At 43.8% G+C, this 22,251-nt stretch overlaps 2 protein-coding genes across 3 annotated transcripts in view; one reads left to right on the forward strand and one right to left on the reverse strand.

Annotated features, from left to right (window-relative positions):
- The window catches only part of BBC3 (BCL2 binding component 3), a 281,039-nt gene that overhangs the window by 252,443 nt on the left and 6,345 nt on the right, over nt 1–22,251 (reverse strand). The gene's annotated exons all lie outside the window — the stretch shown is intronic.
- The window catches only part of CCDC9 (coiled-coil domain containing 9), a 134,489-nt gene that overhangs the window by 23,608 nt on the left and 88,630 nt on the right, over nt 1–22,251 (forward strand). Inside the window, exons 8-12 of the mRNA XM_082264375.1 lie at nt 2,890–3,071; nt 3,713–3,765; nt 5,629–5,749; nt 16,895–17,003; nt 18,101–18,581. Of these exons, the coding sequence (XP_082120501.1) occupies nt 2,890–3,071; nt 3,713–3,765; nt 5,629–5,749; nt 16,895–17,003; nt 18,101–18,581 (946 nt within the window). The remainder of the gene's footprint in view (nt 1–2,889; nt 3,072–3,712; nt 3,766–5,628; nt 5,750–16,894; nt 17,004–18,100; nt 18,582–22,251) is intronic.

Here is a 22,251-nt window from a genome sequence, read left to right on the forward strand (position 1 = left end):
TTAATTTGTCAGTAATTCAATTCAAAAAGTGAAACTCGTATATATTCATTGCACACAGTGATATATTTCAAGAATTTCTTTTTTTATTATTTTGATTATGGCTTACAGCTAGTGAAAACCCAAAATTGAGTATCTCAGGAAATTTGAATATTCTGAAAAGTTCAATATTGTGGACCCATAGTGTCATACTGTAATCAGCTACTTAACTCAAAACACCTGTAAGGCTCCATTCACACCTGGGCGTTTTTGTTTCAGGCGTTTTTTCAGACGTTTTTTTTCAGGCGTTTTTATGGGCGTTTTACAGGCGTTTTTTGTGCAGGCATTTTTAGATTGACTAGAGACCAATGGAAACGCCTGTAATCTGCCCAAAAAGAAGCTCATGTACTTTTTTGAGCGTTGGGCGTTTTGCTTCAGGCGTTAAAACGCTCAGATGTGAACAGGGGCCATTTAAATGAATGGGGTTTTACTTGTTGGGCGTTGTGGAAACGTTTCTTTTGAGAGTTTTTGGAGCTGAAAACGACCAGGTGTGAATGGAGCCTAAAGGGTTCCTGAGCATTTAAATGTTCTCTGTGTGGTTCAGTAGGTTACACTGAACTGAAGACAGTCATTGACACCCTCCACAAGGAGTGTAAGTCACAAAAGGTCATTGCTAAAGAAGCTGGCTGTTCAGAATGCTGTATCCAAGCCAACTAATGGAAAGTTGAGTGGAAGGAAAAGGTGTGGTAGAAAAAGGTGCACAAGCAACAGGGATAACTGCAGCCTTGAGAGGATTGTGATGCTAAGGCCGTTCAAGAATTTGGAGGAGATTTACAAGGTGTGGCCTACGGCTGGAGTCAGTGCTTCGAGAGCCACCACGCACACAAACGTATCCAGGACATGGGCTACAATGTCGCATTCCTTGTGTCAAGTCACTCCTGAACCAGAGACCACTTCAGAGGCATCTTACCAGGGCTAAGGAGAAAAAGGACTGGACTGTTACTCAGTGGTCCAAAGTCCTCTTTTCGAATGAAAGTAAATTTTGCATTTAATTTGGAAATCAAGGTCCCAGAGTCTGGAGGAAGAGTGAAGAGGCACAGAATCCAAGTTGCATGAGGTCCAGTGTGAATTTTCCACAGTCAGTGATGATTTGGAGAGCCATGTCATCTGCTGGTGTTGGTCCACTGTGTTTTGTTAAGTCCAAACTCAGCGCAGCCCTCTACCAGGAAATTCTAGAGCACTTCATGCTTCCCTCTGCTGACCAGCTTTATGGAGATGCTGATTTAATTTTCCAGCAGGACTTGGCACCTGCCCACACTGCCAAAAGTACCAATACCTGGTTTAATGATCATGGTATCACTGTGCTTGATTAGCCAGCAAATTCGCCTGACCCAAACCCCAATGACGTAACTAGAACTTTCAGTGCAAGAAACCATGAAGGGGGCCCCCCAGACAGGGCCCTTCCCTCCCAGCCCAGTGGCAGCAGAATGCCAGGGCCAGTCGCAAGTGTGATGTTTGTGTGGTAGTTCTGCCACTGGTGTCAGTAGTTTTTTATAATTTCATTTTTCTACCATTTATTTATATATATATATATATATATATATATATATATATATATATATATATAATATAATATAAATTATATCCTTTTTTTTTTTTTTTTTTTTTAGGAGCCCCATGGGAGGATTTGGGGAGAAATATCAGGAGTCTAAAGAGACCTCTGATGTTCCACCTTTGAGACAGAGAAAGGAGATGGAGGACACAGCTTTCTATTTCCTTCTCTGAAGCCTCACCTGAACAGAATAAATGGATATTCATTCACATACTGAAGCATTGTAAGGTTACTATGTTTCAGTGATCAGTACGGATCACTGACTCTCCATTCAGAAAAGGCTTTATTCTGACCGAATAGCAGGCGGTGGGAGAGGGGAGGGGGAACCTTGCAGAGCTGAGGGGGGGGGGGTGGGAGGGGGCAGGAAAAACCACAGGGGGGCTGGAGAGCACATGGGGGGGGGGGGGGCAGCAGAAAGGAGCTGCATAGGAGGCGCTTTGGGGGCAGCTGCATATAAAGGAGCCAATCTCTTGGTTGCCCCCCGCTTCTCCTCCTCTCCCTCCAACAGGCATTCAGCAGCTGCAGGAGGAAATCGGATAGATGGGTTCCTCTATGCCAGTCTTTCTCAATCTTTTTCCAGTCAGGGCGCCCTTGAAAGTATTTTCAGTCTGGAGGCATCCCAGTCTAAGGCTTGGTTCACAATACTTTGTGTCACAGAATAGTTGCAAAATTGTGCGTGTTTCTGACATGCAAACGTGCAGGGGGTTTCATTCACTCCTAATGGTACATTTACGCATTGGCAAACATGGTGCATTTGTGGTGCAGCACAATTAAAGAAAAAAAAAAAAAGAGGGGAAAAAAATTGCCTTATATGTTTCTGTGGGGCGGCCCACTGAAATGAATTTGCTGCCCTATACACAGCACACAGCGGCACAGATGTGAATCAAGGGCTTGCTCACATGCAAGGTTGAGGGTTGGTAAAAATCACACACTTTAGTTGTGTTTTTGTGCACCGCTTGACAACTGACCATGCTTGTGCCCTTCTGCCTAGCGTGGTCATTTTTTAAAATTAAAGCAGAGGGACTACCAGGATCACAAGGGATTTCACACAAAGAAAGCAATAAAAAAGCGAACAGGATACTTATTCATAGAAGTACATGGTACAGCAGAAACACATTTAAAATATGAAATGTTGGGTTTACATATTCTTTAAATACAGCAGAAAATGGGTCACTGGGCTTGCTATTCTGTGTGGATATAAATAGGAGTTCTTTCTGCAGGTAGTACTGTTCAGCTTAAAGTACAAAAGTTAGGCTTTTGTTATAGGACCCTGTGACAAACAATTACTTTTTATTCAAAAGGTGAGAAGACCCGGAGGAAGGAATCAAATGGATATGACCATGTCAATGACAGGCAGAGAGAGAGCAGAATATGTGCGCTGGAAGCAAGAGCGGGAACAGATCGATCAAGAGAGACTGGCACGACATCGAAAGCCTACCGGCCAGTGGAGGAGAGAGTGGGATGCAGAGAAAACAGACACTATGTATGACGCAGTAATATTGTTGTTTTTGAATTTTGGTTTTTAAATAAATCTTAAATCTGTGTCCCTAGATTGATAGTATATTATCTCACGACATCCAAAAATTAGGACAGGACAGTCTTTGAATGGACCAGATTCTCCCCCATTCACTGATAGTTTTACAGGCAGTGGAAGCAATAAAAGCACTTTTTTCTATAAATGAGAGTGGAGGAGAATTTAGCCCGGAGATCTAAAGCTATGAACTGAATGCGTGATGGAAGTTCAGAGATAGAAGGTAGACAGGGAAGGTTTCTACAGGATCCAGTAGCCTGCAAGACGTAGGACATACCAGTACAGGTAGGTTATGTCAAGCTGTATGGCTGAAAATAATTTTTAAGATTAACTTCAGTACATAAAATCAACACTCCCAGAAAGATGTAATAGTGTTAAATGCTACAATGGTACCAGCAGAACATATATGTTCCCATACATCAACCCTTTACCATCCACTAAATACGTTCTGGCTTTTCAACAATTGCTTTGCCTTTCAGAATTCACAGGTAATTGATAGTGGAATAGCGACAGTATTTTCACGGGAGTTGCAGAACGTGGTCTGCTTCTCAAGTAACCTTTCACTAATTCTGACTTCCTATTTTGCTTGACAGGTTTAAAGAAGGATCTGCCCCTCAAATAGAGGATGAACCAATGGGCAGAAAAGGCAAGTATGATTTTCTGTTAACCTTTCTTTTGTTTGACTAGAGCAAGGGTCTTCAAACTATGGCCCTCCAGTTGTTCAGGAACTACAATTCCCATCATTCCTAGTCATGTCTGTGGATGTCAGAGTTTTACAATGCCTCATGGGATGTGTAGTTCCGCAACAGCCATAGTTTGAGGATCCCTGGACAAGAGGAATAAAAGGCTAGAACCTGTACGTTTTTATTGCCATCTGTCACAACAGGAAAGTGTCTAAGGCCCCGTACACACGCGTCGAAATTCGGCCGGGAATTTTCGTCCGACGACCGATCTGCCGATTTTCGGCTTGTTAGTATGATGCTTCCGACAACCGACTCCGACTTTTCGGCCGAAAAAATCCTGGTGTGCAGGCTATATAATTTTTGTCAACCATCAAAACACGTTCGATTTTCGTCTCATTAGTACAGATTTTGTTGGGGAAAAATCTTATGAGCAAGACTAGGCATGCTCAGAGATGAAAGAACACATAGAAAGCAATCCAACACATGACATCACTTCTGAAGTAGAATTCTGTCGTGCGGGAAAATTCGTGTGCAGTCCAACCAGACACCACTCTGGACAAAAGACAGACGACCGGTCGGCGGAAATTCGTTGCGTGTGTACGAGGCTTTAAGGACGTGGGGGGAAATTTCTGTATATCTAAAGCCAACTTTTTAAAAAAAACGTTGGATTGAGTAGTGAATGATTGAACAGCTCTTGGGGGTTTTTTTAATTAAATTTTTTAAAATTTTTTTTATCTTTTTTTGTGTCCCATTGAGGAGGTTTCACTGCCCATTGGGAGATCTCCCCTCTATTCATGTTCTGTAAGCACCAAAAATATTGACTTGTGCTAACTTGTATGTCCCGGACAGTGTCCTATTATTATAGCAATGCACATTACAACTGGATTGTGCAATTTTACCTCAAAGTGACCTAAAATATACTGTATTTAGGGACACAAAAAGGTTTACTGCAGTCTGTGCAAAGTAGCATTTTAATAAAAATGCGTTTGTCTATTAGACAGTAGATATGTGCATAGCCTTTGCATGTATGGAAAATCATATACTATTCATATTAATTACTGTTGCATTGTATATTTTGAAGTGATGGATACAGCAGCATCTTATGAATTTTACAAAAACTTTTAGATACAACCCTTATTAAAGTGGTTGTAAAGGCTAAAAAGTTTTCAACCTTCATTTCTTCTATGCATAAAGGTAAAAAACCTTCAGTGTGCAGCATCGCCCCCCAGCCCCTCTAATACTCACCTAAGCACAATCTTGATCTAGTGATGTGCACAAGATCAGCGGCTCTCCGGGGTCTCTTCCCTCCTCATTGGCTAAGATGCATCAGCAGGAGTCGTTGGCTCCTGCTGCTGTCAATCACAGCCAGTGATGAGGGAGCAGGGACGGGGCTGAGCCATGCTCTCTGTGTCTTATGGACAGAGTGGGGCTGGGTAGCGAGCAGGCAGGAGTGACCCCATAGCACAGGAGGGAGGGGCCCAGAACAGCTGCGGAGGACCCTAGAAGCGGAGGATCGGGGCTACTCTGTGCAAAATCATTGCACAGTGCAGGTAAGTAAAGGATGTTTGTTATTTTTAAAACAAAAAAAAAAATTTGCCTTTACAAACCCTTTTAATCAAGGTTACATTTTATTTTGTTTTTTTTTCTTCTTTTCTTTTCTATTTGGACCTTGTATACAATATGCTATGAAAATATAAAAGTATAGGTTGTAAAGCAAGAGGCCCGTGTGTGGCTTGCATTGAGCATTATTTCTTTTATGAGTATCCGTTATTCTTGTTAGCTGTCAGTGACTTGTTTAACATTCAGTTTCTTTTTATTTTTTACAGACCCGGGAAAGAGAGGTGCTCCGAAGCCCCCAACCATTGCAGAGTTTCTTCCCAAGACCCTACAAAGCTCAGGACAAAAGAGGGATCAGAAGAGAGGCCGAGGGAGGAACAAACCATACAGGTGTGTGTTTGGGAAGGCCTGAAAGTCCTTTTCTCTTTTGTACATTGATGGACACAGCTCCTAATACTTCTTAAACATTGGGTTATACTGCCCCCTACAGGAGTAAGACACTAGGCAGAAAAAAACCTTGTCTACGCCTATGGGCAGTCCCCAGGCGGTATACACCCACTCTCCGCTATAGGCATATTTTTTTTTTCTTTTTTCTGCCTAGTCAGGAGTAAGGACCTAGTTCCTTGCTGGGATCTCTGGTCCTGGCGATTTTTTTTTTTTTTTTTTTTTTTTTTTTTATTATTATTATTATTATTATTATTATTATTATTATTATTATTATTATTATTTATTTATTTTTTTTTAAAATATAATTTTTTCCTATCTTTTTGTTATTTTGTTCCTGTGTTAATCTACAATGATTTGCGGGACTGGGCGACAGACTTGATAATCTTGATCCAAAGGGTCCCCCAGTCTGGCCAGCAAGCGCGTGCAGACCGCAGCTCCGCGCTAGGTAGGCCGCAACATATCCCCACTGGCCAAGGGCTGGCCTGCGAATTAAACGCCTCGCGAGGATGCATACGACCTGGCCTCGGTCTGAGTCGCAGCATTTCTCAAGTCCGACAGCACCCACATTACGATGGAGTGGTGGTCTTTCCAGGGCGTTGCCCACCCTGTTCCTGGTATGGTCAATAGCTTACCCCCCCTCTACTCCTGGAGGGTTTTGAGGCGGACCTGGGCTCATCCCTGGGACAGTGGGACTCCTGGTTTCCCCTTCTTTTTCGCCAGCCCCTCTAAAATTTCGGTGGTCACTGTGGGTCTTGGCGACAATTTAGGCTGTGGCCTGCTAGGCCATGTGGTCAGCTTGGCGCCTCCCTTGGAAAAGGGGGGGGCTCTGTGGGGGGCTAAAAAGGGTTTATAATGTACCTGCACTATGGAGTATGAAAAATTGGGGTTATGTGATTTAAGCTACCACTGAGGTAGAGTGCAAATAAGGGATGTTAGATTGTTGGTGAATGGCGCTACCACTTTGTAAACCAGCTTAGTGCTGCATAATGATCGTGAATGATCAGAAAGGTCATAAAAATCATAAAAACCTGAAACCACCTTCCGTGTATAAAAAAAAAAAAAACACTAACTGTGCTGAGTGCTAAAATAATTGTTTCCTCCCCCTTTTAAAATGCATAACATCACATGAATGGGGTATTTGGAATAATAGGAGCCACTTAATCGTGTTGAGTGAAAAAAGGTGTCAGGTGCTGAGCAATAAATCCTAATGCTGTATGAGCCAATGCTCTACAAATGCCGTGGTGTAATCCACATAAGACTCAGTGCTGTAATAATAATAACAACCTTTGTGCTGAGATGGGGTGGAACGCGGAGGCGCTAAGGCGACTGGACTCTGCACGCTGACAGTGAACTTCCCAATGTGAGTGGATACTTCTTGTTTTTCATGTTATACAGTACATACTATGCAATGGGAGCACGCTTATTCTTACATTGAAAGCATACAGCGCCTGTGAAGAATCTGAACGGGGGGTCCCAGGTGGGTATCCAGCTGTGGAAAAACAGTTCGAGACCCCTCAGTTGGGACCATACCAGCCGCGCATCCCTGTCCAAAAGCAAGCCATGCGGTAAGTGCTTTACCTAGTGGGGGGCCACAGGTAATAAGCACTTGCACTTATCAGAACGCACACCGCTTTGTGGCACTACCAGGAGCGCTTACACTGTACTATCTACCTCACCACAGGCTCACAATCCTATCCTACACTGGGTTTGTGAGTCTAATAAATGTATTTGTTCTTCACACACAGGCAGTCTCAGCACTTGTTATTTAAGCACATCTCTTATACAGGGTTTGTACGGTCATTAAAAACCTGGAAAAGTTATGGAATTCTGAGATGACACTTTCCAGGCCTGGAAAGGTCATGGAAAAGTACGATTTTACAAATGTTTTGGAAAAGTCATGGAAATCTGGGGGGGGGGAGCGGCGGGGGGAGCGGATGCTTAAAACTTTTTTTATTGCAAATTAATGTATAATTATTTTATTTTATGCTTGTGCACATTTCCGGGTCCGCAGCAGCCGAGGAGTAGATCATACACCAAGCACCAATCGCTGGCAGCGGGGAGGGCCGGGCCGCGGTTTGCCTGTATGTGACTGGCCAGCAGCAGCAAACCAATCACAGGCGGCGGAAGCGTCACTGGAGGGCGGGCCGCATGAACGTGATGATGACGCGGAAGAGGTGGTAACCGCTTCAGTTACCGCACCCCCGCGTCATCACTTTCATGCGGCCGGCCCGCTCTCCAGTGACGCTTCCGCTGCCTGTGATTGGTTTGCTGCTGCTGACCAGTCACATACAGGCAAACCGCGGCCCGGCCCTCCCCGCTGCCTGTCATTGGTGCACGATCATTTCCTCGGCTGCTGCTGGCCAGTGACCGACCGTAGGGCAAACTGCGAGCACCTACTGTACCAGTCCTACGGGAATGTTAAAAATAAATGTAAATAATTAAGCATCCAATCCTGAGTCGCCTTAGTTTCTGTGAGAACTCTTTTCTGCCTCATGGGACTGTTAGGTTCGGCCTAAGAATAGTAAGCGCCGCATTTTTTCCAGCTGCACCTTCATGATTTACTGCCACCTGAACAGCTTTATTTGGGCAAGCAGGAGCACCACTGTTCTTTCTCCCAAAAGTAAGTGCCGCATTTGTGCACCATCAGATCTGTGCCATCCATACCAGTCCGCCTGCACCTCATGACTGTCGCTTGGGCCTAAAAAGATTACTGTGCTGCATTTTGTGCATCTCACTGTCTGTGCCATCCATACCAGTCCGCCTGCACCTTATGACTGTCGCTTGGGCCTTAAAAGATTACTGTGCTGCATTTTGTGCATCTCACTGTCTGTGCCATCCATACCAGTCCGCCTGCACCTTATGACTGTTGCTTGGGCCTAAAAAGATTAAGTGCTGCATTTTGTGCCATCCATACCAGTCCGTTCACAGTTACAGCAATGCCAGGGAAATGCAGCTTTAAAAATGTATGGCTTCATGACGAAAAGTATGAGAGGTGGCTGGAGAAAGATCAGGACCCGGGACGTGCTAAATGTACAGTGTGTGTCGTAAAACATTTGACATTTCGAACATGGGAGAGGCAGCGCTGTCTAGCCACGCTAAAGGTTCAAAGCACCAGTCTGCAGCTGCGTGCTCGACAGCTTCCAATCCGATCGCTGGCTTTTTCACCCGTGCGCCTGAAGTGACACCGGCTCCCAGCTGCGGCAGCGGTGCTTCCACCTTATCCTCTGTAAAACAAGGGACCATTTTGAGTCACGCTGTATCCAGAAACGAAACTCTAACAGCAGAGGTACTGTGGGCTCTAAAGGTGGTGAATTCACACTATTCATACAAGTCTTGTGAAGACACAGGTCAGCTTTTCCAGACTATGTTCCCAGACAGCAAGATAGCGGCCAGCTTTGCATGCGGCGAACGTAAGTGTCATTTATATTAGTAAAAATATGCTGGGTGTGACATAGATTTTCTTCTTATTTAACACGTATACATAGACATTTCATGAAACATTAGGTCATGAATATTTACGTGAAGTCATGGAAAAGTCATGGAAAAGTCATGGAATTTCATTGGTGAAAATGGGTATGAACCCTGTTTATAGCACTCATCACTTTATCAGGGTACCAAATAGCCACTAAGAGCCTGTGTGGCCCACCTAAAGGTACCACACTATAGATCATAAATTTATCCAGCACACTGGCACTTTATTGTTATTACAGCACTGAATTTTATGTGGATTACACCACGGCATTTGTAGAGCATTGGCTCATACCGCATCAGGATTTTTTGCTCAGCACCTGACACCTTCACAGCACTGTACACTTTTCTAGGACTCAACACGGTTAAGTGACTCTTATTATTCCGAATACACCATTCATGTGATTTTATGCCTTTTTAAAGGGGGAGGAAACCATTATTTAAGCACTCAGCACAGTTTGTGTTTTTTTTAAATTTATGATCATTCACGATCATTATGCAGCACTAAGCTGATTTATGAAGTGGTAGCGCCATTCACCAACAATCTTAACATCCATCTGTGGGGGCGCTTAATTTTTAATGACAGCCTTGCCACCATTATTGTTTGGGGCACCTGCCGCTTTTAGCGCTGCGGGACCATCAGAGTACCCTGCCCGCCCGCCCCTCCTTTTAAGGGGGCAATGTCCTATTATGCCCTCTATGGAGGGTGTCTCCCCTCTGTTTTTTTGCTGGGTCCAGTAGGTGGTCCATTCCTGGGCCCTTGGTCGGTGTCTCCTTGCAGGATCGAAGTTGGCAGCCTCCCCTGATTATGTTTTCCGGGTGAGCTTAGTATATAGCGACTCTACTGGGTCTGCATCCACGCACCCTGAGTGCTCAGTGAGAATGATTCCTCTAGCCTTGCATGAAAAGGCGCTGGTGGATGCACTGTTTGTGTCAGTGCGTGAAACTTTACAAATGCAGGTTGCAGCTGATTCTGCGTCGGAGGGGCTGGTCCCTTTTGGCACCCACAGGCCCTCCAAAGTGGCGAGGGTGTTCCCTTTTCCGCTTACTTTTGACAACATTTTCACAAAACAGTGGGCTTGTCCAAAACGCAGTGGTTCCTAAGCGCTTTTTGCTTGCGGTGTCCTTATGAGGATTAACTGCGTTTTTTAAAGGTGGACTGTCCCACCTGTACTGGACTCGTCGGTTTCCAGGTTAAATAAAGCTACCTTTATTCCGGTTGAGGAGTCCCCGGCCTTTAAATATCCAGCTGATAGGAGGGCAGAGGCTCTGGCCCGCCATATGTTCGCTGTGGCTTATTCGGCACTTAGGTCGGTATTTACTATTGCCCTGGTGTCGCAAGCTCTGACCGAGTGGGCTAAACTTTTACGCCGGGACCTGGAGGGGAAACAGCTTCCCCCTGTATTTGCAGAGCTGGCAGATCAGTTGGTCAAAGGACTACAGTTTTATCTCTGATGCCTCTTGGATGCGGCTCCTTTGATTTCTAGGCTGTCTGTATCAGCAGTGGTCCTTCGGCGTATTATCTGGCTGAAATACCGCTCTGCCGATCAGACTTCTAAGAATGCCTTTTCGGATTTCGACCTTGTAGGTGATTGCCTGCTTGGAGCTTTCTTGGATGACATTGTTAAGGGTCTCACAGGGGGGAAAAGTACTCTTCTTTCTGCAGGCTACAAGGGGCAAGGAGCCCCATCGTAGACTTGGGCCTTTCTACTCGGCTCAGAAGAGGTTTTTTTCGTCTCTCAGGGTCTCAAAGCAAGGGATCAGGGCCTCCACCGAAGGCTCCAAGAGGACCTGGTCTGACGAGGCTGCCTCTGCATGAAGGGGCATCCTCATCCGTATCTGGGGGCGGGGGGACGTCTTTGCTGGCTTCCGGATCAATGGACCTCCCTGGTATAGGTCACGTGGGTCCACTAAGTAAATTATTCGGTCAGGCTACGAGATCGGGTTTGGTCTTATCCTCCGGAAAGGTTCTTCCCTTCCAACCTGCACTTGTCCTCAGATCACTTATGGGTCTCTTTGGGATAGTGCAAGACTTGTTCCTTCAAGGGGTGATGGTTCCGATTTTGGAACAATTTCAGGGGTTTTTACTTGAACCTTTTTACAGTTCCCAGGAAGGAAAGCAAGTTACGTCCAATGCTGGACCTCAAGGCACTGGACTGCTAATGTGAGAACAGAAGTTCCGCATGGAGTCCATTCACATGGTAGTGGCGTCCCTACGTCAGGGGGATTTCTTCTTGCTTCTATCGACATCAAGGACGCCTACCTGCACATTCTAATATGTGCCGGTCACCAACGCTTCCCCCGTTACCGTGGGCGAGGAGCATTATCGGTTTGTGGCGTGGACCTTTGGTCTTGCCTCCGCTCCTCGGGTCTTCACAAAAGTGTTGGCCCCGGTGCTGGCGTTTGAGTCAGCGGAGGATCGCGGTACTGGGGTACCTGGATGATCTTCTTCTGCAAGCGTATTCCCTGACTGCTCTGATGGACAACTGGAGATTGCTCTGCAAACTCTGAAGTAGTGCAGATGGATTCTGAACCTTCAGGAGTCTGCTTTTGGTTCTGTCCATAAAAACTGGACTATCTGGGTCTGACTCTGGACTCAGCCTTAGCCAGAGGGTTTCTTCCTCTGGAAAAACTCCAGACATTGCAGGAGGCAATTGAGCTTCTGTTGTTCAGCAGACGGTTATCCCTCCGGGCTTGCATGTGGGTGCTTGGCCTGATGGTGTCCTCCCCGAGGCAGTCTGTTTGCACACAAGATATCTGCTAAAGAGATTCTGGTGAAATGGGACAAGGATCCACCGTCTCTAGAGGTGGCCTAATTCTCTGGCAATTCCACATGGAAAATACTTTCTCCCCCTGTACTGGATGGTTGTCGCCACGGATGCCAGCCTTTCCGAGTGGGGAGGCGTCCTCAGCACAAATGTACTCAGGGGGTCTGGACTCTAGCAGAGTCCAGACTGCTTATTTAATGTTCTAGAACTCCAAGCAAATCAGCCTTTGTCTGGCTCATTGGACAATTCGTCTTCAGTGGTGTCTGGTACGAATTTGGATGATGCCACGGCTGTGGTCTGTCAATCACCAAGGGGGCACAAGAGAGTGTCCTGGTGGCTCGGTAAGTAGCCAGCATTCTAAGGTGTGTGTATATATAGTACATATTCCTATCGCACACCTTCCTGGTATGTAGGCTCTTATGTGTTGGGTGCTGAAGCGATCACCAGTTGGCAACTGGATTAGATACAAGTAGATACATATTCGCCAGCACACCAAGGCTCTTGCAAAAGCAGTCCAAAACTTTATTGAAGTTACGATCAATCAAAAAAATGGTGCAACGTTTCGGAGCCGCACAGGACCCCTTCGTCACATGCCTGACAAGGGGGTCCTCTGCGGCTCCGAAATGTTGCACCATTTTTTTGATGTGATCGTAACTTCAATAAAGTTTTGGACTGCTTTTGCAAGAGCCTTGGTGTGCTGGCGAATATGTATCTACTAGCATTCTAAGGTGGGCTGACCCATTCGTTCCAGCCCTCTCAAATTTCTACTATGACTGTGGAGGATCAAAGCAGAAGGGATTCCATCCAGACTGACCTCGCCGGTCTTGGTACTCCGGATACAGCTGGTCATCTGTGCTCCTTGGGGGCTTCCTCTCAGGGAGGATCTGCTGTCCCAAGGACCGATCTTCCATCCTGCTTTACAGTCGCTGGCATTGACAGCTTGGCTGTTGAATGCCAGTTGCTGAAGGATGGAAGTTTTGTCTGAGTCTGTGATTCCTACTCTGTTGAAAGCTAGGAAATCTTCTAGGAAGATCTACCATCATATGTGGAAGATGTACATTGCATGGTGTGAGTCTCTTGGGGGTTCATACTCTCTCCTTGGTGGATCAGATTTTAACCTTCCTTTAATGGGGGGTTGAACTGAAATTGGTCTTGAGTACCATCAAGAGCCAGGTATCGGCCTTGGTGGTCTTTTTCCAACGACCTTTTGCCTCACACTCCCTGGTGTGTACCTTTCTTCAGGGTGTCTGACATTTGGTTCCTTCAGTGCAGGCTCCATTGCCTCCCTGGGATCTTAATGAGGTGCTTTCAGCTCTACAGAAGCCTCTCTATGAAAATATTCGGGAGGATTCTCTGCTTGCGCTGCCCCAGAAGGTGGCATTTTGGTGGCTATCACCTCTGCACGCATGGTGTCGGAACTGGCAACGTTTATCCTGTCCACCTTATTGGTGCTTCACCCCTGTCCGTCATTCCTTCCTTAGGTGGTCTCTGACTGTCATTTGAATGAAGATATTGTGTTGCCATCCCTGTGTCCCAGGCTAAACTTCCGAAGCAAATTGCCTTGCAGGCCTTGGATGTGGCCTGAGCAATTAGCTGGCAGCTACAGAGTCTTTTTAGGAAGTCAGACTCTCTATTTGACCTCACAAAGGGTTGTCTGCTTCTTCTGTGACCATTTCCAGATAGATAAGACAGACAGTGGTTCAGGTCTATTGCATCAGGGGTCCGGTTCCTCCTTTCCCTGTCAAGGAGCACTCTACTAGGTGCTTGGTGCTTCCTGGGCATTCCGTCATCAGGTGTCAGTGACGCAGGTTTTCAAGGTGGCCACCTGGTCATCGGTGCACACTTTTACAACATTTTTATACAGTGTATAAAATAAGGGTGTATTGTGTGTTTTTTTTTTTTTTTTTTTCTTCAGGTGAGCTTCGTGTTACCTGGTTGGCTATGGTTAGCCTTGGGAATTTTTTTTCTGCTTTTTTCCCGCTTTTTTCCCCACCCTTAATGTTTAATACTGCTTTGGGACGTCCCAATGGTTAAGAAGAATCAGGAGCTGTGTCCGTCAATGAACGAAAGAGAAAATGTAATTTTTGACTTACCGTAAAATCCATTTCTCTTATGTTCAGTGATGGACACAGCACCCACCCCTCTGTGGAGTTGGCTTTCTTCTGACACTGCTTGTAACAAAACCGAGTGCTTATAGCTGAGAGTGGGTATATACCCCCTGGGACTGCCCATAGGCGTAGTCAAGCTTTTCCTGCCTAGTGTCCTGCACCTGTAAGGGGCAGTATAACCCAATGGTTAAGAAGAATCAGGAGCTGTGTCTGTCAATGAACATCAGAGAAATGGATTTTACGATAAGTCAAAAATGCCATTTTTCCATCACCTTTTTCTTTAAAAAGTATGTAGATCCAAAATCAAACATTTTTAAAGAATTCCAGGCATGGTTTATTTTTTTACATAGTTGTCTAGCTTGGACCAATGTAACTATGTATATACCATTCCCGGCTGCTGGAACTAAAGTGCTATTCCATTGATCTTCACTTGTTTCCAGGTCCCATGCTTAGCAGCCAGCCTGATGCATTATGAATACAAAGATGTGCAACAGATTCAGTAAAAAGGTATATACTATCAGGGTCAGTGAACACCACTTTTTATAAATTTTGAAGTAGAAACCAGAAATAAAGAAAATGCAAAGGATTCTGTGAATAGTGTTCATGCTGAGCAGCTGACCTCCTATATTATGAAGCATCAGGTCGGCTGCACAGCACAGGACCTGGAAGCAAGTGTAGATCGTTGGGGGTAACAATGCCTACTTCAGTGATTTTTCCAGTTTCCCAGGGCATCAGCCAGCTATGATATATACATAGTTACTTTGATCCAAACTGGATCACAGTTGATAATGCTTGCAATGGTCATTTGCAAAAAAAAAAAAAAAAAAAAGAAATAAAATGAATAAATTATAGCATTTTTTTTCCTTGCAAATATACTGTATGTGCATTTAATGTTACATTTTTTTTTTTTTTTTTCAAAAGGTGAGCTTACCCTTTTAAATCCTTGTTATGTCTAGGAGTAGAGTAATAGTGAGAAATACTTATGTCTCGTTCCATCAGGGTCGCTCTAGTGCTGTGACTATACCCCCTCAGCTGCAGTGGTTACAACCTACGGCAGGGGTCAGTGGATGGAGCCACAGCACGTGGCAGATGACACAGGCATCCAACACTCCCTAATTACCATATAAAGTACATATAATGCTTTTTACCTGGACTTGGGAAGCTCCTAGCTAAATGTAACAAAGTCCGACCTACCCCCCTTCCCCTCTCCGTGCAGCAAATTGAACAACCGTTTTAAAGGAAACCAATCTAATTTAACTGCTAGTTGTCTAGGATCAGAGTCCTTTCCTGCGGCAAGCTGCAGCAAGAGGAATGCAGAGAGACAGGGGACTGACATTCCCAACCCCCCCCCCCCGCGCCCTGCCCCCACAATACTCCTCTTATTTCAGTAAGATGCTTGGTTATTATGGATCAATAGTCTTCTGCGCAGATGAAAGGGGGAGGGTGGGGAGGGACAATTTGGAATTTAGAACTAGACTTAGGCAGCCCTTAGCTGCATAGGGCAAAATACTTTGTGAGGTGGCAGACCAACAAATAAAATATTGCACGATAGCTCTTTTCAGGATCCTATTAAAGAGGAAGTAAACCCTCCTCTGACACTTTTACCTATAGGTAAGCCTATGATGAGGCTTACCTATAGGTACTGTAAATATCTCCTAAACATGTACCGTTTAGGAGATATTTACCTTACATGCATCCAGTGACGTCACTGGCGCATGTGCTCTGAAGGAACGGCCGCTGGTGCCGTTTCTTCAGAGACCCGTGCCATGACTGTCGGCTCCCGCGCGCGTGCGTGGGAGGGACGTCACCGCGGCTCCGGCCAATCAGATGGCCGGATGCCGCGATCCCGGAAGACGGGCGACTGGACATGTCGCCCGTCATACAGGTAAGCGGGCTGCACGACGGGGGCTCGTTCTAAGGTAAGTATTGCATAATGAGCTAGTATGCGATGCATACTAGCTCATTATGTGTTTCTCTTACAGGTTGCCAAAGAAAAAAAGAAAAAGGTGGACGGGTTTACAACCTCTTTAAGTTTTTTTTTTTTTTTTTTTTTTTTTTTTACACACTCTAAAATTGCAAGTTAAAAACTATGCATGCTTGCGCAGTTGTAAATCCTGTTACTTTTTGTATTAACCATATTTTATACTATATATAAATGCATCTGCCCTAGTCTGTTCCTCAGCATTAGGAGTAGGTGATGAAGGTAGTGGCAGAGAGGAGTGATGTAATCATTCTCTTGTAGACATTTTCTGTAGAAACTTTTTGATCTTTGCCAGGAGCTGGGTGTGTAGTAGAGTAGTTCTGTCACCACCCTAATCCTTCCGCTCATATGCGATTTTATTAGGCACTTGTTAATTGTTTTACTGAAATGCTGCTGGCAATCAAATGAGAGGATAACCCAGGGCAGGATTGGGAGGGGTCACATTGTTCCATGTAGGGATGCATTCTGCAAGTGAAGAAACATAATGACCTGCATAGGAGGAGGTGTGGAAAGCCTATCACCTCTAAACCCTGCAACCAGCATTCAGAGGTTATATAGAATCCAGAGTATGCCCACACAGTAGCTAAGAAACCACCTGGAAAAAAAAACACAGATATGCATGCACTATTTTTAAGTGTTAGAAAAAAAAATTATCGTTTAAATCCACCCACATATGGTTTTTCTCAAGTATCTGTTGTTGCAAGTTTATGCTGTACATAGTCTACTGTAGAGAGTAGATTACATGCCTGATATTGTTTCATAGCATGCATGACAGTCGTTGGGAAGAGGATGATGATGAGGAAGAAGTAAACGAAAAAGAAAAGACCTTGCCTGTGGAGGAAAAAGAGAAGGAGACGTGTGTGGAGAAAACCGTAAGAATTCTTGTGGCACTCCACCCAAAATGTATTATTTTGTATTTAGAGTGGAGATTCTTAAACTCTGTTAGGCTTTTTTCAAAAGCTAAGTTCACCTCAACAAAAAAGAATGTAAATGTACATGATTTTGTAGGTTAAAAAAAGTGCATTTATTTATTTTTATTTATTTTTACAGGAGCCTGAAAAGCATTGCTACCGTAATCAATAGATCGCAGAGCCAATGTTGGGCTCCTGCACAGTCTTCCTCTAGCTTTGTGCCCATACCTCTGTTACAAAGCCAGAGAATCAGCGCTTGCAAAGTTAATTGAAACCTACAAGTCCATCTGATGTGGTAGCAGACAGGACTTGTAGTTTTTTCATTTACAGATTCCTATGAATGATTGATATGGCCTTGTGGGCAGAGACACACAAAGCAATGCTGTTTTTAAAATGTGACAGTGGGTGTGTGGAGATGAACCCTGCCCAGTTTTCTTTTGCTAAACTACTTGGGCCTACCTACTGTCCCTTGCCCACAACCAGCTTATCGTTCTGGCATATTTTCCAGACCAAGGGGAAGGAAATAGAAGATGCTCATGGTTAGGGTTTACATACACTTTAAATATATCTACTCCCATTAGTCTCAGTTTGGGGATGCTTTTTGAAGGAAAATGCTCAGCACAAGTTGCTTCTCATCTAAATTCAGGGGCTTAGGTAATTTAATCAATGAACATGGAAACCTGGAACATGTTTGTAGATTTAGAAGCTTTCATTTTGCATCTGAGCATCTGTGCTTCTTCCAGGTCAGTGATCTAGCCAGGCTACTAGTATTTTCAGAAGTGGACCAATGGCAACCTCTTTTCTTCTTCTTCTTTTTTTTTTTTTTTTTTTTTTTTTAACTTTCAGTGCAGGTTTTCTTAATGAAAAATTCCAGCCATTATGTTCTAACATGACTGTATAGAAAGCCCCTTTCAACTTCTCAGCCCTGGGAAGATTTTTTCCCAAATAGTCTTGTGTTTTCAGGTCTATGCTTGTCATCTTATCCCAGAAGAAAGTGAGTCCTTTTAGTAACTTAGCCTAATAAAAACCTATCATCTTGATAACCTGCTGTATTACAGGAAGAAAAAAAAGTTGAGGGTCCACAGAAAAGTACATCTGAAGCCCATAAACCCATGATGGATGAAAAGAAAGGTGACTTAAAACATAAAGAAGAAGAGGAATTTGAAGAGCAGGATGATGATGATGAAGAAGAATGGACTGATGCTAGTGGTGATGAAGAAGTAGATGAAGATGGCTCAGAAGTTGAGGAGGACTCCATTGAAGAAGCTACCAAAGCTTCCCCGGCATCGCCAAAGGAGCAAAGGCTACCACAGCGGATGGAGACCTCCAAGCTGACAATGCCTTCACCCAATGTGAACAATGATGAAGAAGCTGTCGAGTCCAAACCCTCCAGCCCATTCTCCCCGGAAGGGCACAGACCAGTGACTGACTGGGGAGAAGAAATGGAACTGCTGTCACCTCCGGGAAGCAGCAATGAGGACAGTCCTCCTCAAGCCGTTAATAGGAAGGTGTTCAGCATGGACTCAAGATCTCACTCAGGTCAGTGAAAATTTGAGTGTTGCACGGACAATGGCCTTTATGCACACATACATGCATGTCACCCCAAGTTGGTGTATCTGCTGGTGATGGTTCACAGCTAAAATGGTGTTTTTGTGAGAAGGCTGTCTTTTGAAGGTGTTCACTGGACTGCAGACAATTATGTAGTCTTGGAATTTCCCCTTAAAGATACGTATGATGGAAGGAAAATCACCCTTTGGTATTGATGGGGACACTACTGAGAATGAGTGGTTTGTGATGAGGCAGTATCACCTCTTTAGATTGTTTGTTTTTTTTGTATTTTTGATTGTTTTTCTGTTTATGTGAACTGAAGCTTCTGTTCTTCCCAAACCTGCAGGCTATAGGAGGAGACAGCGCTAAGTCAGCTATTAACCCTTCCGCTTCCTGCCAGGTTCTTCCTGCTGACCCTTGTGATTGGATGGTGAATGATTTGACGTTTTGGGTTATGATCTAAATGGAAAGCCACACTCATCTTGGTTATATGGCAATCTGCTAATAAGCGTTTTATTTTTATATGATTATCTTTATATGCTTTTGCTGCTAAGATACCATCTGAATTTGACAAGGCCACTTCAAAGTAGTGACAATGCCATTTGCAGGTACTTACTTCAGCTTTAGAAACTAGATGCAGTCAAGTATGGTATAGTTGACGAATGTCTTGCCACATGTTTTATTGACAAAGGATTGGTAATGTAACATGCAGGCTTAAAGTGATGTTAAAGGCTCCTATTTTTTCCCCTAAAATAAAAAAAAAGATATACTTGCCTTCTCTGTGCAAGGATGCTGCACAGAGCATTTCCGTTTTCTTACCACCTCTTCTGGGATGCCCCGCTGGTGCTCTCTGCTTTTCCTCTCCTGTGTGTGCCTCCTATAGCAAGCCCCATGCTATAGGAGCACACACACGGGCGCACTCCCGAGGCAGGTTGTGTGTGTCCATAGACTTGCACAGCATGGTTCGGTCACCCCCCTGCTCTGTCCTTGCAGGATTTGACTGACAGCCATTGGCTCCCGCTGCACTCAGTCTGTGCTGTGAGAGCAGGAAGAGAGACCGACGCTGCTGAAGACAAGCATATTGCTTGATTGAGACTTGCCGGGTAAATGTTTTTTTGTGGGGTGGAAGGCAGCTAGGGGAAGGTTTTTTTACTTTAATGCAGGGACTGTATTAAGGTATAAAACCATTTTGACTTTAGAACCACTTTAAAGTGAAAGTTTGATTTGAATCGCTTTAACTGTAGTATTCTTGCAGTAAAAAATTTGCATATCATTTTTTATAAATTAGTAGATCATATGTGCAATTTTAAGCTCCTGCAAAATCTTCAGTAGACTAAGGGGTTGACTTACTAAAGACAAATCGACTGTGCACTGCAAGTGCACTTTGAATTGCAGTCATTGTACATCTGAGGGGAACATGCAAGGAAAATTCAAATCAGCATTTTTGCTTGCACATGATTGGATGATAGAAATCAGCAGAGCTTCCCCTCAGATCTACAGCAAGTGCACTTGTAGTGTACAGTGGATTTGCCTTTAGTAAATACATTCCTATGAGATCGCTGATTACTGCACTCTTGGTTCAGTGAGAACTACAAGTTCGTCTGCTGCAATGTCGGACAGGACTTGCAGTGCATTCATTCACAGATCCTTGTGAATGAATGTCACAGCCATGCAGGCTAAGCCCTGCACAGCCACACAGATTGTAAATGTGACTGCGGCTGAACAGGTGTAACATAGTGGTGAACTTAGGGTGGGTTCACACTTACATCAGATGTGGCTCACAGCAGGGGATCAGTATGTCCCTTTTCTCCGTTTTCAGGACAAATTGGGCCTGAATTTTTGCCTGAATTCATACCTGAAACAGAGCCAAAGACGCACAGGACCCCTGTGCAATCTGCTCCGCAGCTGTATGGAGATGTGTGAACCAGCTCTATTGAGAGCCAGGAACACTCTCCTGTCATGCGAATTGGATGCAGGGAAATTCCCACATGCAGTTCACACTAGTGTGAACCACAGCCTCGGACTATAATCTCCTGTAACAGAAGCAGCTCTGATTTAGAGGGCTTGTATAAAAGACCTATGAATACTTCTCCTTAGTGGTGATTAGAATATATACATATTGAAACTTCAAAAGCGTTTTTTTTTTTCTTTTATAAACGAAATATTGTGTTTTAAGCTTTTGGACATTTACAGACCAATGACATGACTGTTTGCTGCAAGTTTTCCTCATAATTTTTAGAACTTTTTAATAACTTGAACCTCTGATCATGAAACTCTGCATCTGTAATCAAAACTTTTTAAACTTTTTTTTATTTTTTTGCAATTATGAAAAACAAATCTACACATTTTGCATATTTAGCATTTTCTATAGGTATCAAAACAAAAGGCACAGAGTTGACTCATACTAGATTATTACAGCTTGCAATGATTATCTCTGAATACAATGCTGCTGACTGAATAGAGTGCTCCATTACCTCTATACTAAACCATTTATTGAGGCAGCCACCCAGCATAAACATAAATATCATCCCTCTTTTATTTTTTTATAACTTTAAACAGACAAAAAAATATAGTTTTTTTTTATTCCAATCATTTGGTATGGAGAAAAATAAGATTATGTATTTCTCTTTATTTTACTTTGATTTTTATTAACTGTGTAAGCAAAAGAGGGGACATGTAGAAATAAATGTCTCCCTTTTACATAGCTCCTTACCTGGAGTATCTGGAAACTCTCACTTACCTGAAAAGGCCACCTTTATAGGCTGGTCATTGGGCTTAGTTTTGCATTGCTGTGGGGCCTATCTGCGCCTGAATTTTTCCAGGTCTCCTGTTATGTGATATAAATATGTTGGCCATTTATTTACAACTAAAAGATAATTGTTCATATTCTGACCAAATCAAGAAATGATTGATTCTTTTTTTTTTTAACCGCAGGTTAAAGTAGAATTATAGGTAAAACTTTTTTTTTGTTTTTTCATTTTGGATAGAGAAAGGGAGGATTACAACCCCTATCAGTTTATTTTATTTTTTTTTACCATTAGTGTCCCATTTGAGAGTTAAACCTTTACATTCTGTCCCAAAACCAAAATTAGGGGCATTTTCTGAGGACCCCCAGATCACCAGAACTAGAGGGGCAATTTTCCAATGTGGACACTTTTTTACTTTTCTGGGGACAACTCAAAATTTGGGGGTTTCTTTTACTTTCACTTTCAATGACCATAGTAAACAGGACAAATAGAGAAGTTGAATCTCCCTAACCGGGGCACAGACTCCAATAAAAACCCTAATGGGCGTTCTAATCCCTCTCCACTCTGTCCAAAAGTAAAAAAAAAAAAAAAGTTTTTTGCCTTTTTAGTTATACCTTAATTTGCTTTTTGGTTTGTGGGATCAAATATAGGGTGGATAGTTCTCACCATGTGATGTATGAAGTGCTAGATCCATTTTGAAACAGTCCCTTATTTTCCTATGATTTTCCAATAGGGAAAGTAATCAGATGATGCAGGGATAAGTATAATTTGTTGTGTGCTGAACAGTAATTTTTAAAGATTTGATTGTATTGAGTATATGGCCAGCATTAGCAGAGTATGTAGTGAGCAGACCCACTGTGTAGGCAGTCATAGTGCGTAATGGCAGGAGTGGGCTCTTGTTCAAATGTGTTTCA

Source organism: Pelophylax lessonae, assembly GCF_965119305.1.
Source record: "Pelophylax lessonae genome assembly, chromosome: 7".
NCBI classification, from domain to species: Eukaryota; Metazoa; Chordata; class Amphibia; order Anura; family Ranidae; genus Pelophylax; species Pelophylax lessonae.